Below are 18,383 nucleotides of genomic sequence, written 5' to 3'. Positions count from 1 at the left end.
TGCAGTGGGTACAGCAGCAGTGTAGTACAGTGGTTAGAGCAGCAGAATGGTACAGTTGTTAGAGCAGCAGTATGGTACAGTGGTCAGAGCAGTTATATAGTACAGCGGTTAGATCAGGAGTGTAGTACAGAGGTCAGAGCAGCAGTGTGGAGCAGAGCAGCAGTATGGTACAGTGGTCAGAGCAGCGGTGAAGTACAGTGGTTATTGCAGCAGTATGTGGTCAAGTGGTCAGGGGCAGCAGTATGGTGCAGCTGTCAGCAGTGTATACCAGGGTGGGGCACAGGGATGTTTTCAAGATGCTTTGTCGGGCAGGACAGCTTAATCAATCACAAGAAATTAATTATTGACAACAGAGTGGGGAGGAGGAAAAATGTCAATCAATAAACAGGAAATGTACTATATTAATTAGAGCCTGTGCTTCTGCTAATGTGTCATTGGGCAGAAATGACAGAATTGATCCGGCAGCTAAGTTAATGGTCCAGTGGTGCGGTGCTGTTATGAGCAGGGAATGAAGATTAGGACAGATGTCTTAAAGGCAACGGTAACAGAGACGGTTCACCTGGCGGCCATTGCTATCTCTCTGCTGAGGAAGTCCCGCCCCTCCTCCAAGCAGCTCCGGTGTCAGTCAAACACTCCCAGGAAGTGGAGTCAGGGAGTGAGGCAGGTAAAGGCGCAGGTGCGACAAAACCTGTAGAGAGAAGGTTCGTGGGACACGGTCCAACCACGGACTCCTCACGATACAACAGGCACGCTGTGGGGAAAATGCGAGACTCCCAGCAGCTTCCAAACCAAGCACTGGCCTACAACAATGTGTTCAGTATAACCTTCTAAACCCCAGGCAACAATGGCACAATGTGGGGTCCAAGGGTGGGTTTGTCAGGCTCATGAATAGATCTAGGCCCTGCCACGGAATAAATCACTGAAGTGACAAACAAACTGAAGTTGTGTCTAGCAGGGTGGTGGCAAAGAAGGGTCAGGAAACATTTTTTTAAATCACATGTTGACAGTGGAGGGCGGTGTTGAAAATGTCACTGACTACAACAGAATGTTTTGATATTTCCTTTAAAACCCAGCAAAACCACCTATTTGGTGTTGTTGTCTGTTCCAGTATTATGAATATACATTTGTGATGGATTGTTACACATCGATTTATTGGTGAAAAACCAAACATTTGGTTGCTGAATGTCGTGCCCTTCAGTTGTGATAACTGTTCATTTTAATGACTCTCAATTAGGGCTCTTGTCTGAATTTTTCCTTGTGAAACCTGAGGTGCGTTAACACAGACTGTGTGGTCTGTGGTAGAAAAGAAATAGTTCACAGACTGCCGTGAACATTCTTTTGAGTGACAAAAACAGTACTTTTGTTACAGGTGCTTGCTGTTTGATGGTTTTAAGAAACCTCACATATACTTAGCCTGCCAGCTAACTCTTAGTCTCACAGGAGGTGAAGTAGCTAACGCTAGAGTAACTCCATATAAATCGTAAATTGCACGCTTGCTACATTTTATGTTAGGTTCCCCTATCCACATAAAGTTAATGTTGCACCGTAATGTTGCACTGTTTCAATTAAGTAAACAAAAATTGTGCCCATCTCCATCTGCGTCTTTGTCAACCACATTCTATACTCCATTATATTTCCAAACTGTTAAGTTTTGTGAACATTTCTTGCAGAAACTTGACAGTTGAGAAGAAGAGCATTGTTTAAATGTGTTTGTAAATTTGTTTGTGACTGCAACCACATGCCCAGTTGAATACATGTATACATATGTGTGTGTGTGTGGGGGGGGGGGTGTATGCCAGTGTGTGTCTGTATGCGTTAAATGCATGTACATATAATGCATATACAGTTAAATGAAAAAGTAGTGATAATTATTGCTGTTTTGGTTCTGTACTCCAGCGCATTGAATTTGAAATGAATGAACATGGGTTCAAAAATCATACTGTAAGTTTTAATTAGAGGGTATTAATGATGATCTTTGTAGGAATCACAAGGAATATACTTAGCCCCCCCCCCCCCCATTTTAGGGGACAAAAAGTAATGGGGAAAAAATGTTTGCTTGCACAAGAAAGCTAACAAAAGGTCTAGCGTTGATTCTAGGTGTGTGATTTGCATTTGTAGCCTGTTGCTGTTGTCTCTTGACATGAGGAACAAATACGTGTCAATGGCAGAAAAGCAGACCATCGTGAGACTGAAAGATCAGAGACACGGCCAAAAGACATAGTTTGCTACATTGTTTGGAAGAAAGAACACACTGGTGAGCTGAGCAGTAGCAAACTGCCTGGTAGACCACAGAAGACCACTGCAGTGGATGACTGAAGAATACTTTCAATTTGTGAAGAAAAGCCTCTTTTCAACTGTTGAACAGATCAAGAACACTCTCCAGGATGTAGGCATAGATGTTTCAAAGACTACCGTAAAGAGAAGACGCCACCAGCATAACCTCAGAGGGTTCACTGCAACACGCAAAGCACGGGGAAGCTTCCAGAACAGAACGACCAGGTTACAGTTTGTTAAAAAAGGAAAATAGAAAACTTCTGGAACAAAGTCTGATGGACAGATGGGATGAGTATTAACCTGTACAAAAGTGATGGAAAGAGGAAGAGCTTCACCTAGCGGCAGGACAATGACCCCAAACATACTGCTTACGTAACCAAGGAGTTTTTTAGGGCCAAAATGTGGAATGTTCTTGACTGGCCTTGTCAATCACCCATCCTGAATCCAACTGAATGTGCGTTTCGCTTGCTGAAGGCAAGCTACACCAGTCAAAAACAGGAACTGAAGATGGCTGCAGTACAGGCCTGGCAGAGCATCATTAGTGAAGAAACCCAGGGTCTGGTGATATCTGTGGGTCGCAGAGTTTAGGCAGTCATCAAATGCAAAGTTTTTGCAACCAAATACTAAATATGGCAGATTATCTTTATTTCAGATTATATTAATTTGTCCCATTACAATTGCTTCCCTAAAATGGGGAGTCCACATATAAAAAGAACTGCAATTCCTACATAGATCTCCCAATATGGAGGTAATTACCCTCGAATTAAAGCAGTCTGCACTTTATCTTCATTCATTGCTTGATTTCAAATACAATGTGCTGGAGTACAGAGCCAAAACAAGAACAAGTTGTGTCATTGTCCCGATACTTTTGAACTTAACTGTGCGTATGCGCGTGCGTGTTTGTCCAGGCTTGGACACACTGCAGGAACAGGGTAGTCCTCCACATTTCCGTTCAGTACAGCTACAGTCTGACCACCTCAGTTGCGCTGTCGGGGGGGGTGTGGGGGCCTTCGGCGGGGGGGGGGCGGGGGGTACATTGAGGCAGGACAGTGCCAGAGAGCGGGGGCGTTACGGGGGGGGGGGCAGAGAGGAGGGAATACGGGGGCAGGGCAGGGGGGCATTTATTTGTAGCGTGCTCCCAAGCGAGTTTCCTGCCTCTCTGAGGTAAAAACTATGGAACATATGAAGCTTTAAGACAGCCCATCTGTTAGACACCAGCCCTTGGAAGACTGTCAACAGTCTAAAAATACGCCACGCTAAAGTGCACCAGGCGGCGAAGGTGATTTTTCATTTTGTGTTTAAAAAGAGCGGAGAGGGAGCGGGCGGGCAATGGGGCCGAGGGCGGGGCGGGGCCTCCCCACCCCCCGCCTCCCACCCTCGACATGATTTCCCCTTCCTGTTTTTTTGCTCCAAACCAGCACTTTCTACGTGTCTGAGGTCAGTCTATGGTGCTAGGCCTGTTGTCGGCAATCCAGTTTGTGTGTGTGTGTGCGTGTGTGGGTGTGTGTGTGTGTGTGTGTGTGTGTGTGTGTGTGTGTGTGTGTGTGTGCGCATGTGTGTGTGTGTGTGAGGAAGGGGAGTTGGGGGGGTAGCAGATACACCTACCCCAACCCAGCCTCCTTTGAGGTCACACAAAGACAAGTGGGTGCAGCTTCAAAGAATCTGTCACCCAGGAAACAAAGGAAAAACCGAAATAATCATGGCAAACATGGGGGGGGGGGTTCTGCTGGGGTGACCCCTCACAGCCAAGGCAGTTTCAGCACCCCCCTGATGGTGCAGGGGATGGTGGGGGCCAGGGGGGGGCTGACTACCTCCTGTTTGTTTCAGGAGGGGGGTGACAGGCACGTAAAACCGCACTGATGGCGTGAGGTCCCCAGGGGGCGACAGAGAGGCAGGAGTCCGGGGCTCAGCGCGAACGCACGTGTGATTGAAAGTGACATGATGGCGGCTCACCCCCACACCCCCCCCCCCACCCCACCCCACTCCACCCCACCTCGCTCCCTGGTTCCTCACGCGCTACAAGCAATACATGCAAAGGGCTGTGCTTGGAAAGGGAGATTTGATTTTCCTTCATCCAGCGCTCCCCCCGCCCCCCGCCCAGTCTTTCCCCTGTGTTTGCGGCTGGCTCGCAGTCTCTGCATCGGTAATGCGACTGGGCCATATTTCCCAGGAGTCCACAGCTCCGCAGGATTTAGGCTCTTTTTTTATAACCAGTTTAGGAAAACAATGACAGCGTTGATATTGACTGAGCACAGAGCGGCTGTTCTGCCCAACGCGCGGCCTCCCTCCGCCGTGCCCTGAGCAGGCTGAGGGAGAGAGAGAGAGAGGGGGAGGGAGGGAGGGCGTTCTATACGCCCATTCTGGCACTCTGTGCGATGCGATGCAAGGAGAATCCATTTGGTTTTCTTTAATAATAAAACATTTAACAAAAACATCATTGTGATGGTATGGTGAACGACGCAGTGGGTGGTGAGGTATTCGTGTCGTAGTGTGAGGTGGTGTGTTTTTGACGTAGTGCGAGGTGGTGTATTTCTGATATACTGTAGTGTGCGGTGGTGTAGTTCTGTTGTAGTGTGAGGTGGTGCATTTCGGACGTAGTTTAAGGTGGTGGTGTATTTCGGACGTAGTGTGCGGTGGTGTAGTTCTGTTGTAGTGTGAGGTGGTGTATTTCTGATGTAGTGTGAGGTGGTGTAGTTCTGTTGTAGTGTGAGGTGGTGCATTTCTGACGTAGTCTGATAGGTGTATTTGTTTCTGACATAGTGTGAGGTGGGGTATTTCGGACGTAGTGTGAGGTGGTGTAGTTCTGACGTAGTATGAGGGGTATAGTTCTGTTGTAGTGTGAGGTAGTGTATTTCTGACGTAGTCTGAGGTGGTGCATTTCTGACAGTGTGAGGTGGTGTAGTTCTGTTTTAGTATGAGGTGGTGTATTTTTTACGTAATGTGAGGTGGTGGTGTATTTCTGACGTAGTGTGAAGGTGGTGTATTTTGGACGTAGTGTGAGGTGGTGTATTTCTGGTGTAGTGTGAGGTGGTGTATTTCAGACGTGGTGTAAGGTGGTGTATTTCTGGTGTAGTGTGAGGTGGTGTATTTCGGACATAGTGTGAGGTGGTGTATTTCTGACGTAGTGTGAGGTGGTGGTGTATTTCAGACGTGGTGTAAGGTGGTGTATCTCTGGTGTAGTGTGTGGTGGTGTATTTCTGACATAGTGTGAGGTGGTGTATTTCTGACATAGTGTGAGGTGGTGTATTTCTGACGTAGTGTGAGGTGGTGTATTTCTGTCGTAGTGTGTGGTGGTGTATTTCTGACGTAGTGTGTGGTGGTGTATTTCTGATGTAGTGTGAGGTGGTGTATTTCTGACGTAGTGTGAGGTGGTGGTGTATTTCTGATGTAGTGTGAGGTGGTGGTGTATTTCTGATGTATGTGAGGTGGTGGTGTATTTTTCATGTGTGCTGTGTGTTGCACTGAATTCTGTGGGCTAGTCTGAGGTTTGTTTGTATTGCAAGATGAGGTGTACAGAATTTGTGGTAAGGATTATGGGAGGAAGAATGAGGTTAGGTGTATATGAAGTAATGGGGCAAAGTGATGTAATATTTAAGACTGTGTTTATTATGTTGGAAAGTGTTGTGTTTGTGATGAAGGGTAAAGTTAGTTGTGTTTATGAGGGTCATGACGCATTGGGGATTGTCATGTATTTTCTATGCAGTGTCTTATTCATGATGCCATGGGTGGTGATGTCTGTGTGATTTGGGGACAGTGGTATTTGTGTGTCTGATTTAGCAAGTGGTGTCTGATGTACTGCAAGGTGGTCTGTGCGTGTGTGCGTGTGTGTGTTTGTGTGTTGTAGTGGGCGATGGAGATGTGTGAATTAGTGGGAGGTGGTGTTCATTTGATGTAATAGGAGGTAGTGGTGTACGTGTGTGTTTGTGTGTAAAGTAACAGGAGGTGGTGCCGTCTAATATAGAGGAAGGTGGAATTGTGGGTATGATCTGGAGGTGGTGATGTAGTGAGAGAGAGCGAGAGAGAGAGAGAGAAATTTAGGCGATGTGTTTAACGGTCCTCACAGCTGTTTAAAGCACAGACCTCCCCCTGGTCCTGGAGAATATATCAATTACAGCTGCATAGGCCTGGAGTCACACCGCGAGTCATTATCAGATTCAGAGACACATACCATTCACACTATCGATCGCCTGCGGCTTGATCAATACTGCTGCCCCGACAACGCTCTCAAATGAAGAGAGCTGACTGAGTCTAGTGTGTGTGTGTGTGCGTGTACGTACGCACGCGCATGTGTGTCCACCCACCTCTCATTTGCCTACTTAAAGTAGGTACAGAGCCAAACAAACCATGGCAGACATACACATATAAACATATATACATGGGCACTTGCATACATAGGCACATGTAGGTTGAACATGTGTTTTTGTTAATGCACAATTCACTCTGAACGAGTGCACATATCCTATATGTTTTGTTCTCCAGGTAAATTGAAATGTTATGGTGGCTTGTGTCTGCTGCATTTGCACTCTCGTGAGGAGGAAGAGCCAAGCCTGCCCTCTGCTGGCGGAGGGCTGAACCGCAGATTGCGTCAGAAGAAGCGGATTGCTCTCATAATGGGGTCAGCGGCTCCCAGAGAGCGGCTCCTCGCTGGAGAGCGCTCTTCATGCGTGTCTCCGCTCACATCTGCGCGGGGGGTGGGGGCGGAGGGGGGTTTTGCACTGAAAGGCTGCAGTCAGTCTGGGCACTAAAACCAGCCACTGGCCCTGCCTGCCAGAATACCATTGCCGACTGCCAACAATCATGTGCAAATATGTGCACTAAGATAAGGATGAGAGAATAAATATTTATCGACGGAAAAGCATGTTTAATCCCTCGCAGTTTTCTTTTTCTTTTTTTATTGGTGCACAAAACGCAGCCTATCTCTCCCTCTCTCTCTTTCTCTCTCTCTCGGAGAGATTAATCTGGCGAAGCGGCTTTTAAAAAGGAGGAGCGGATGATTGCGGTCCATACTGTGGGAATTCGGTTTACGGTCCTGGGAGACGGCGACGAACACGCGAAAAGAAACCACGGAAACGTGCGCTCCACTGTGGCTCGGTATCTGGTGCGCCATTGCATTTTGTTTTTTTTAGTTTAACCCGGTCTGTCCTGCAAGGGGTCGTTTGCTCGGAGCAATGGCGCACGCCGAGTCCACTTCATTACCGCGCTCTGTCGTATGCAGAACAAATTGTAAGCTTTCTTTTTTTCTTCCCGTTATTGTCCTCTCTTATAATCAATAAAAAATAATCTACGGCTTACTCGAAGAAGTTCCCAAAAAAAACGTTTTAAAATAAAATCAGTTTTTATGTTTACGCATTTGAATGTGCTCCAGTGATTGGTGATTATAATTATATGTGCACGCAAGTGCATGCATGTAGGCGATATCTGTGTGCGCGCACTTAACAAGTAGCGCAGGCCACAACATACTGCAGCAGAATTTCAGAATATTTCTAAATAATTTAAGCTGGATATAAAAGTCACTACATACAAGTAATCTTGAATAATAGTGTCTGCTTGGCAAATAACTGATAGTTGTATACGGTGTGCGTGGGTGTGTTTGTGTGTGAATATGTGTGTGATTATCAGTGTTTGCTTGTGCAGGCTATATTATACCGCCCACGTATGTGTTGCCCATATGATAATAGCAGGTAGTCTGTGTTGATGGGGACGGTTGCTCAGCGATGGATGGACATACATTATGCGGGGGTAGGGGATGGGGATTGGCATGGAGGGGGGGCACATGTGGGCACGTAGCTTATTATTTCTCTCCTCATGCGTTCTCCTCTCTTCCCTTGCAGAACCACACGTTGAGTCAGCACGCTCAGTGAGAACGGGCCCGGCAGGGCTCTCGGTTCCGCCCGGCGCCGACGCCCCCCAGCGGGAGAGGACCGTTTCAGCATCAGAGCCAATCAAAGTGTCATTTTCTCCTCACATGTAAAACTCTAACAACTGGGCCACCGGGCGCAGCTATTACAAGCAGTGGGAAACGAATATTAATGGGAGGTATTAAAAAAAGAAAAAGGAAAAAAAGACGAGAGGGAGGAGAGGAAAAGGTATTCTCCGCGTTCAGTATTTTTTATCGTCCTGCTTCCAGTTGTGCGGTTTTTTTTAAACGAAAGAAGAAAAAAGAGGGAAAAAAACGCCTTCTGTCTCTGATTTTAGTCTTTAGAAATTCTTCTCTTCCTTGTCCTCTGTTGCTTATTGTATCAAACTAATAGGTGCCAATTTTTCCTTGTTTTTTTGTCATTTAAAAAAAGATCATTTTTGATTGTTTTGTTCTTTTGTACCTTTAATTTCTTGCAGTAAATAGGTACTTGTGCTGTGTTGTGATCGCTTGCCAATCGTAATATTTCCGATTTTTTCTCCTTTTTATTATTATTATATATTTTCCTTTTGTAATTACAATAAAAAGACAAAAAAACAGATAAAGTAAAAAAAATGTAATGGTTTGATTGGATTTTCCAGTTCACGGGACCTAATGGTTATTGTAAAAATGAATATCATCAATTTCAGTGCAACTGGATGGTGTCTGCTTTTTAAATGTGAATTAACCAGAATGCAATAACTATTACAGTCAAAAATAAGTGAATAAATAAATGAATAAAGGGAATCCATGCATAATTTGTCTATTTGTATTGCCTCCGTATTGCCTTTGCCATATGGTCTGCAATTCGGTGTTAATCTGGGTTTGAGGTCAAATCTAAAGTGAATGTCACCACATCCTATTCAAACAAAAAGGGAACACAACCAGTATTGCAAGCTTCTTAAACTGGAAGTACAGTCTGTCCATGATAATGGCAGGCTATGGTAGTGGCTTTTTTGATTTTACACAAAAATGCAATTGTCAGGATTCCTTCCAAGGTTAAATGGTTACATTAAACAAGAATATCCATACATGCCAACCTCAATCTGTACTGGGCACGTGCAACTATTAGAATTATATTGTATGCTTGTTCACATCGTTGTATAGAGCTAACGTATTACAGCATGTTCAAATTTTCTTTTGGCAATTTTCCCATTAAGTTGACGCCGAGAGGTGATGGTACACCTTGTGATGTTCAACCGCAGGTTTACCAGACCATTTCAGTATGACTAAGGTTTGCATGATGGCACATCATCTCTGTGAAAGCAAACACTATTAAGGAACCACAACAACTGTGTGCTAATCCAACAAAAAATCTTCTTGTTTTTTATATTTGTATTGCCAATTCCAGTATTTCCATAGGCGGGCATTAGCAGAAAAGTAAAATAAAACCATATATGTTTAGATTTACACATCCACAGGATACAGATCTGTGCAAATATGTATCAATACTCACCCAAGATCAAACAAAAACCCAAAAGTGTAATGAGCAGTCATGATTTCTGTTGTTTCTATTAAATTTCCTTATTTGCTTTGAACTGCGGTAGTATGGCCATATGTCTCTGCATGCGAATTATCGGCGCATGTGTATGCATACCAAGGGATAAGTTAGTCGATAGCAACAAATCCTCACCGCAAGTGTACGGGCTATTGATCGGTCTATGTTTTGGAAAGTCGTCGCTTGTTATTGCTTCCATTCCACCAGCCTGTCTACGCGTTCTGTGTCCACATCTGAGCACATCAATGAGTCGTATAATATGCTACAGTGCGTCCCACGATGGACCAGGTTCCAAGCTTTAAATGAATAAATACATACATGGATGCTACCCTGCTACACAATCTTGGCAGGCCATTCAGGTAGGAACTAGAAACTCACAGCGTAAATTAAATCTCAAAACAAAAACGCGTTTTCAACGGACACAAATGCCAAGTTACTCACGCAAATAAAGCACTGTTTATAAGTAATTAATTAAGACTTACAAAATCTAGCCCTACCGATAAAGGTATTGATATAAAAACGAGGCCAAGTTACAACAGACAATATTGCCTATTTTAGCTCTGTTGACACTAAGAAAATCAGTAGATCTGCCGTCATGAAATCCATATGTATCCCCCTTTGTTACTTTTCCTAAACAAATGTATTGAACATTCAGCTATAATTTGAATATCAATATTGCATAAGGAAATTAAGTTATGAACATTTATTCAAATGCCCATGAACAGTAAAATTGACCGTCATTTATTTTGTGTATATGCTTGAGTATTTTTATCGCTGCGTGTTGCGGAAGGACTCTAATAGGCTACCCACCTGCAGGTCCGCAGAATAAGCCTGTGGTTTTAGGGCCTACCTTGTAGTAATGTAGCTGCCTGGAACATGAATAGGGTTGGGTAGCAAAACCCGATAGCACTGTATAGCGAATGAATTGCATTGCAGGATTTCGGTGCTTCATTTTGGCGTCGTCTTTCACTGCTGTTACAATGTAGCAATGATACCCATCCCTAGTAATGAAACAATATTATGTGGGGTTTGTATGCGAGTCAGAAAATGTATTTCAGAAAAATAAATTAGCTTCCCACAAAGAGTATACAGCTGTTAAAGCAACATTTTTAATTATTTGGAAATTATATATTATTAGTTAGCAAGCAAGCAAGCTCCTACACAAAATAAAGATGTTGACCACTAAGTTTTTTAAAAACATATTCTACTGGCTGAAATAACATCACATGTGCACTTTCCTATATATATATATATATATATATATATATATATACACACACACACAACAATTGTCTTTATCGCCGTGTTTTTCCCGTAAATATAGCCTATTACCCCATACAGTCCCGGCCTTAATTGCATCCATGTGTTACGGCAGATTGTCCGGCCGTTTGGTCTCTCGATCGCTGCTGGCCAGAAGGTCGAGGCCTTTCCCGGAAATCAGTGATCGGAACGCATTCATATAAAGTAGCCTACTGCACAGGGGTGAATAATCTCGACTGGCACTCGGAGTGCCGACCGGATGCGCTTGGAAACATCTTGTAAAGCCCGACTCTGTGCCAGTTTAAAAATGCGTACATATTAAGAAATTACATATCTTTTCACGCAGAAGAAATTGGTCTGCTCCGAGAAACATAATCTGTCTGATGTCTCATGACCCGACACCGTTGTTACACATTCCAAAGCATTACATTCTTAGTGGAGTTTTCCGCCGTTAGAGGGCGGCAGATGTGTAGACGCAGCATGTCCAGTTGCAGAAGCGAATAAGTGAACAATTCCTTTTGCTTACACAAACCCTGATACATCGGGGAAGGCAACTACCCTGGAACTATATTAATAATAACAATTATTATTATGATGATAATGATGATTATTATTGTGATTATTATTGTTGTTATTATTGCATTTAAGACCTTCTGTTTACAAGTTGGAATAAAGAGGAGTAAATTAAAATTCAAATATGTAATAATAATAATAATAATTATTATTATTATTATTAATAATAATAATAATAATAATAATAATAATAATAATAATAATAATAATCCATGTTAGACTGGACTGATATGCAAGGACGTTTCGAATAAAGGAAACTGATAGCCTAAAAGCAGCCTTGTATTTGGCTTGCCTAAATCGCTTAAATTGCTGCCTTACCTGAGTCGCCAAAGGGGGAAAAAACTGTGAGATATCTGCATGTGTGTTACATCTACAAGCCTCTGGAAATTCTACCTGTAACCCTATTGATACTAGGCGCGATAAACATTTGTTGAGTTAACACGTGACAATATACCCTGTTCCATCCACGTTGCGACTGCGCAGTAAGATAGGAACGCGTGGTGCGCTGAGTCAAGGGATCTTCGCAATTTTACCTGTGAATCTGTGTAGTGGTGGAAGGTGAAAGATGACTTTCTGAAACCAGAACGGTAGTCGCACATATGGCAGGTCATTGCAATCTAAAATTATATTATGTATATTACAGCTTTTAGTGTATTCGATGTATCCGTTCGTATCTCATCTAGCAAGCTCTCAGGTTGTGTGTTCTAGCTATATCCTGAATGTCAGCTTGAGTTATGTTTGCTACTCACTTTGTACAACTGAATCTTCAGACATTCCCTTCGGACCAGCTGTGCTGTCAAGCGAAGGAGACCGAAAGTTTGCTATTACTAGTCAGATAAGTGGGCCTGGTTCCAACGAGTTAAGTCCCTGCCCCAGTCCTGAGAAACATAGGGGTGGTTTTTATAGCTGTAACGGTTAATTGTGCCAGTTCAGGGAATCGAACCCCGCATTGTAGCTATTGTTTTCATGTCTTAGATGAGGCACTTTGACGGTGTAGTTCCGGGTGTGCCTATGAATCGCTCACAACCAAGCAATAAGCCCGTTAGCTAGCGAGCTAGTTGGTTATTGAAGATCAGTCGAGAGGGCTGGCGCCCTATTCATGAAATATTACTTGGCTACCTTCGTTTATTGATTTTGCTTTAAAAGGGTCATCACCATATATGCATCTTAGCTGAAACAAGAAGAAACAACGAGAGGATGGCGGCGGCACTGCTTTCGGAGACGGAGATCAAACAGCGGTCTATGGCTGAAGAGGATCCGAATGGGAATGAGCATGGAGCGGCCGCACGCAGCACTGCGCCTCGCTGGGGACCACAGCACGCTGGGGCCCGCCAACTCGCTGAGCTGTACTCTCCTGGTAAGACAGCTAGCCACATTGCTAATAAAATTGGTGGGATACATGATCAACAGTAAATTATACATAACAATAAAACACTAACGTTACGCTAGCTGCTGTCTGTCGTACTGTCATCTAGATTCACACCTGAAACACACAGACTACCGCTATTTGCTCCTTGTTCCATTACACTTCACAAGAAAACTTGTTGAAAACAACGACGTCGCCCTTCACAGTATATTAAACGCAGGAAAAAATAAAATAGAATGATAAACAAGATAACATGCGAATTGGACCTGTTCTACTACCATTCTAATCACGCTTTCATTCAGTGGGTTAAAATAACAAAAAAACCAGACCGGGAAAACGATACATTATCGTTAGTCCAGCCGTTACAATTTCTATGTAAAAATGAAAGACTGACAGTAGCCTAATTGATTACTGTTTAAGAAAACTCCACACAAACGTATGTCATAGCTGAAAAGTTATGACGTAATTTAGTTAAAATGAATTGGAAATGTAATGCAATTCTTGACTTTGGGTATAGGCTGTTCGAAAGAAGCTGTTGATAGAATACATTGCTGCTCAATATCTAGACTATTTGACTATTTGTAGCCGATTTCTGGATTTTTTGGAGAGAAGATTTGAATTTTAAAAAAGAACCTGAATGACCGCAGCGTCGCAGACATTGGCTTACGCATCAGATTGCACGTACATAATGTGAACATCTGTCAAACCGGCTAGTATATGTAAGTTACCACGATACATGCATGAAACTTCATGCCAACTTTCAAATGAACGTGTTCGTGGGCGCAAGGTGGGTTCATGGCAGCTATGGAATGCATCCCTTTCAGTGCACAGGCATCTTTTGTTTCTTCGCCCAAAACTGAATTGCAAGGGCCCGTAGATGTTAAATAACAAGGTGTCGTCATGAATCGTAGTCTACGAAGTACCTGCGAAGTAAAGTTTAGCTGTAGCTCGTAGCTAGAAACTCAACTGAAGTTACTCAAATGGCGAACTGCAGCAATACTAACGAGGGTTGAATATCGAGTATGTACCAGAAGACCACTGGATTCCGTCAGAAATGAACAGTCATACACATTTTGTCTGGGTAGGAATAGTTTTGGTCTAATGGACTAAATACGAGACTTAAGGTGTCTGAAATTGTCCATATGGTTTATTGTGTTTTTATCTGTGCACATGCCAGCAGATGACCCATACAATACCTTCAAGAACCCCCGGGGGTCTGCAGACCCCCTGTTGAAAACCCAGACTATATTTCGCTAACACTTGGGCACGGATGTTTCCATTGCTGCTTTCGCCCTCGTTGGCATTTGAATAGGGAAATTCAAATGGAAAGTAATTCTGGGAACTTTGGTCCTCCCAGGTGTATGAGAACATAGTTTGGGGAAATGCAAAGCACTTTTTTCCAATTATTTTCAGCCCTTAATGTGGTTAATACAAAGCATTTGTACTTCTGTGCTTTCTAAGGTGTTATTCAAGCATGAAGTGCGTATAGACACATGGTCCAGTCACTAGCAGGCTTAGTGCTTTTTAGAAAAAGACTGTGGTGCATGTGCTTAGCCAGGAATGTGTGAGAATTGTCAGAAATATGACAATTCACAAAAACAGAAACCGGTCTGCCCTGCTAGCATATGACCCAATGATATTACTCTTTACTATGAGAGAGACACAAAGCTCAAATGCACATTACAGAATTGATTTTGTTCCACATCTTGGGCTAAACAGGCCACTCAACTCTTTTTCTTTTATCTTGTTTTATTTTATTTTTTTACTATATTCCGTGGACCTTAGGGGTAAGCTTTGACATACAAAACAACCCAAAGAGGCAATAGCCAAAACTGAAAGGACATTTGAACTGTGTAGTCGTGTTACGTTTCCTTCTGTCTGACTGTGTTGTGGAAGTCTATGGTAACTAGAACAATTTTTTTTAAACACCCGTGTAATGGTCTGTGTGTATGTTGTGTTTGTTTGTCTGCATTGCCAGGTAACCTACTCAGTAGGCTATATCAAGCACATATGCTGCTGCTGTTCACCCTGCACTAATTGCTCTTACAGAGAGCGTAGCAGACGGGTGGGTGGATTACGCATTAATAAGTTAATCTAGTAATGCGTTTTCATCTTAATGGGACATTTGAGATAGGCTGGAGTTTTCAGTCTGCCCGCTGGATTGCAGGGTATTAGACTAACCGCTGTCCATTCTGTATGCTGCTGAGCCCTTCACCACATGTGCACGCACACTCACACAGGCACACACACACAGACACACACACACTCACACACACTCACATGCACAGCCAGATAAAATGAGTGCGTGGTGGGATCAGGACTTTGCCCATTGACGTTGAGTTGCAGCTGCGCTGTGAGCTCTTTCTAGAGGTTATGGGACGGGTTGAGATGTGGTGCGTGCGCCTTTTAGTTCAGTTTAGTTTATTTTACAAAATTAAAACGCATGTATCAAAAGGCTTGCATGTGAAGAAATTGTCAAGGATAACACAAAAAAGTCCTGGACTTATTTCCATCGTGGTCCTTGATGTTCCATCAGCCATAGCCTGATTTATTGATTGATTAATTGTCATCAGCACACGCTAGGGCAAAGAAACTCATGAAAGGCAGTGGTACTGCTGACCCCCCCAAAGGCAATATTTGAATATCCCTGCACTTCCTGTTCACATTTCAGAGCGGTGCTGTCAGCAGACAGCCTGGCTGTTTAGCTGGGTTTGAGAGCTCGGTCTGTCACGTACAGGTGGACGCGCGAGTCTGTCATATTGCAAGACTGATACCACCTGACCTCCCGCTGTGGTGACTACGCTCTCCAACCCGCTCGCCCGTGGTCACGGCTGTCACGCCCGCGCGTGGGACCAAGCACGATCTTCAGGCCTGTCACCTCTGATGTCACTCTCCCAGAAGTCTGAGACGTGGTGCGCTGTGTGACAGGAGTGGATTACAGTTGTACTCAAATGTAGGGTGTGGCAGTCAGATCGCAGTTCTGCTGAAGAGATACTATACTCCTCAACAGGGTCGATTGCATGTGTGAGTGCGTGCATGTGGGGAGGGAAGGCGGGTGCGCGTATTTGGGGCATGCCACCGTGAGTGCGAGCGAGCGGCGGTGGCCGCGACTGAGCCGCACGTTTGCGTGCCTGCGGGCGGGCGGGGGGTCAGGGGGGCGTATTGGGGGGGGGGCTTAAGGCTGAGATGGGATTGATTAGGCTTTGGTCTTAAGGCTCATTACGGTGACCCGGGGGCGCGCGAACAGCTGGACCCGCTCTCTCCGCCATATGCCCGCGCGCCACGCGCCGCTGCCCGCCTCCCCCGCTCCGCCCCGCCTCACGGATCGGCCGGACGGGCGGCGGGCCGCCGGGACGGGCCCTTCTCCCTCCCTTCCTGATTATTTTGAGCCGCGTGTCGGTCGGATCGCTGGGGCACCTGTTGATAGGCTTAGAGTGTATTAGCAAGCCCTGCCATGCCCTGCCGTGGACTTCTTATACATAGATTAAGGAAGATCTCAGATTCACTGCAGAAGAGTGTTTGCTTGGCGAATACATTATAGTTGCATGGTACGGTAATTTTGTGTGTGCGTGAGCGCACGCGTATGTGTTTGTGTGTGAGTGTTTGCGTTTGTATGTGTGTGTGTTGTGCATGTCTGCGTTTGCGCCTGTGAGAGTGTGTATGTATGTTGTGCGTGCGTGAGTGGTTGTGTGTGTGTGTGTGCGTGCGTGCGTGTGTGCGTGTGCGCGTGTGTGTGTGTGTGCGTGTGTGTGTGGCTGCCTGGCTCCAGTTACACTGCTATATATAGATTCCCTGTCTGTCCGGGTTTCATGGCTGTGAATCAGAATTTGCAGACATTGACTTTCAGCGATTTGGGTACCATGCCATCCCACCACACTCCAGTCAGTCAGTCAGTCAGTCACACTGCTGCAGAGGAGTATGTCCTATAACCTACATTCCAGGTCTCATTCCCATTCTGGGGCTTACATTCTATATGCTGTATTCCAGGACTTGCATTTCAGACCTCGTTCGCATTCAAGGACTTTGATTCCAAATCCTGCGTTCTAGAACTTGCGTTCCAGGACTGCAGCCAGACAGACGGGAATGAACAGGCTCACATACTAAACTCCTCAAAAAAAAAGTTTGGAAATTTGTGTTTGGTCGATCATATCTCTGTTGTTACTGTATTATTAGCATTGTATATTATATCATTGGAAAGCCTGTTCATTTCCCTTTACAATGATGTCCCATTTGTAAGGATCATGCATTTGTGGGATGAGCAGCACAGCTGATTATGTGGGTGGGGTCCCAAGTGAAATGTGGCAAATTTCCCCGCCAATGTCAAACAGTGTATTCTCCTGCTGGTATTGATTTTATTGTTTTGAGTTGTTTGGGGGATTGGATGCTTGAACTCTCTATCAGTAACAAGGAACAAACAAGACATATTGGTAATTTTACGCTGTATTCATTGAACAAACAGTCAGGAGCCTCAGTAGCGGGTGGAAGAACCATACACAGCCACAACAGCCTGGCACCTCCTCCTCATGCTGGTCACCAGCCTGGTCACGCGTTGCTGTGGGATGGCATTCCATTCCTCAACCAGGATTCGTCGCAGGTCAGCCAACGTGGTTGCGTTGGTCACTCTAGCACGTACAGCACACCCGAGCTGATCCCACAAGTGTTCAGCTGGGTTGAGGTCTGGGCTGTTGGCAGGCCATTCCATTCAACCACGTTGGCTGACCTGCGACGAATCCTGGTTGAGGAATGGAATGCCATCCCACAGCAACGACTCAAACAACTCAAAACAATAGAGATACCGACAGGAGAATACACTGTTTGACATTGGCAGGGAAATTTGCCACATTTCACTTGGGATCCCACCCACATAATCAGCTGTGCTGCTCATCCCACAAATTCATGATCCCACAAATGGGACATCAATGTAAAGAGAAACGAACAGGCTTTCAAATGATATAACATACAATGCTAATAATACAGTGACAACAGAGATACGATCGACCAAACACAAATTTCCAAACTTTTTTTGAGGAGTTTATAATCAATCCGTCACCTGTGTACCGACCGGCAGTCTAAAACAGCATTCATAAAAATATATTCTAATCTAAACTTCAACGTGTATCGAAATATCTGTTTTAAACAGGAGATCTTTTTGAATTTTCTGTCATGGCTTAGTTCAGGTCAACAGCCTACTAAAAATAGAGGTTGTGATTTGCACTCCATTGCCAATGTGTACACCTAGCACAGATTGAGTGTACACGTTTTCTCATCGGCAGATAACACCACTTCACTGATAAAGGGGATTTGCCCAGACCTTTGGCCTCAAATTAGACAAACAACGTGGAGCGTGGATCCTTTACGGATGTAGCTACGTGTCCGAATCAATATCCGAGCGTCCGGTCGATGAGGAACGAGTTGCGTACAGGACCGCGCGTGTGGAAGCTCCTCGGACAGGAAGCCGTAAGGCTAGCGGGAGGGGAACTCGACAGGGGAACGCCGCGGGCGTTCGGGAGGCTCCG

At 44.7% G+C, this 18,383-nt stretch overlaps 2 protein-coding genes across 6 annotated transcripts in view; both read left to right on the top strand.

The window, feature by feature from the left end:
• znf423 (zinc finger protein 423) overlaps window positions 1–8,928 on the top strand; it is a 165,086-nt gene extending 156,158 nt beyond the window's left edge. For all 3 annotated transcript variants that reach the window (XM_064335484.1, XM_064335481.1, XM_064335483.1), the window contains one exon: window positions 8,106–8,928. In XM_064335484.1, coding sequence (XP_064191554.1) covers window positions 8,106–8,135 — 30 coding nt within the window. In that variant the 3' untranslated portion in view covers window positions 8,136–8,928. The remainder of the gene's footprint in view (window positions 1–8,105) is intronic.
• Window positions 8,929–11,986: 3,058 nt separating this feature from the next.
• The window catches only part of si:ch211-212o1.2 (uncharacterized protein LOC492735 homolog), a 30,895-nt gene continuing 24,498 nt past the window's right edge, over window positions 11,987–18,383 (top strand). For 2 of the 3 annotated variants that reach the window (XM_064335479.1, XM_064335478.1), the window contains exons 1-2: window positions 11,987–12,107; window positions 12,673–12,858. In XM_064335479.1, coding sequence (XP_064191549.1) covers window positions 12,101–12,107; window positions 12,673–12,858 — 193 coding nt within the window. In that variant the 5' untranslated portion in view covers window positions 11,987–12,100. Of the gene's footprint in view, window positions 12,108–12,233; window positions 12,859–18,383 lie in introns of those variants that run through there. The other variant, XM_064335480.1, reaches the window with a different exon arrangement.

The sequence above is a fragment of the Anguilla rostrata genome, chromosome 5, assembly GCF_018555375.3.
Source record: "Anguilla rostrata isolate EN2019 chromosome 5, ASM1855537v3, whole genome shotgun sequence".
NCBI classification, from domain to species: domain Eukaryota; kingdom Metazoa; phylum Chordata; class Actinopteri; order Anguilliformes; family Anguillidae; genus Anguilla; species Anguilla rostrata.
Note: the sequence above shows the minus strand (reverse complement) of the source record. Positions and strands in the feature narration are given on the sequence as shown.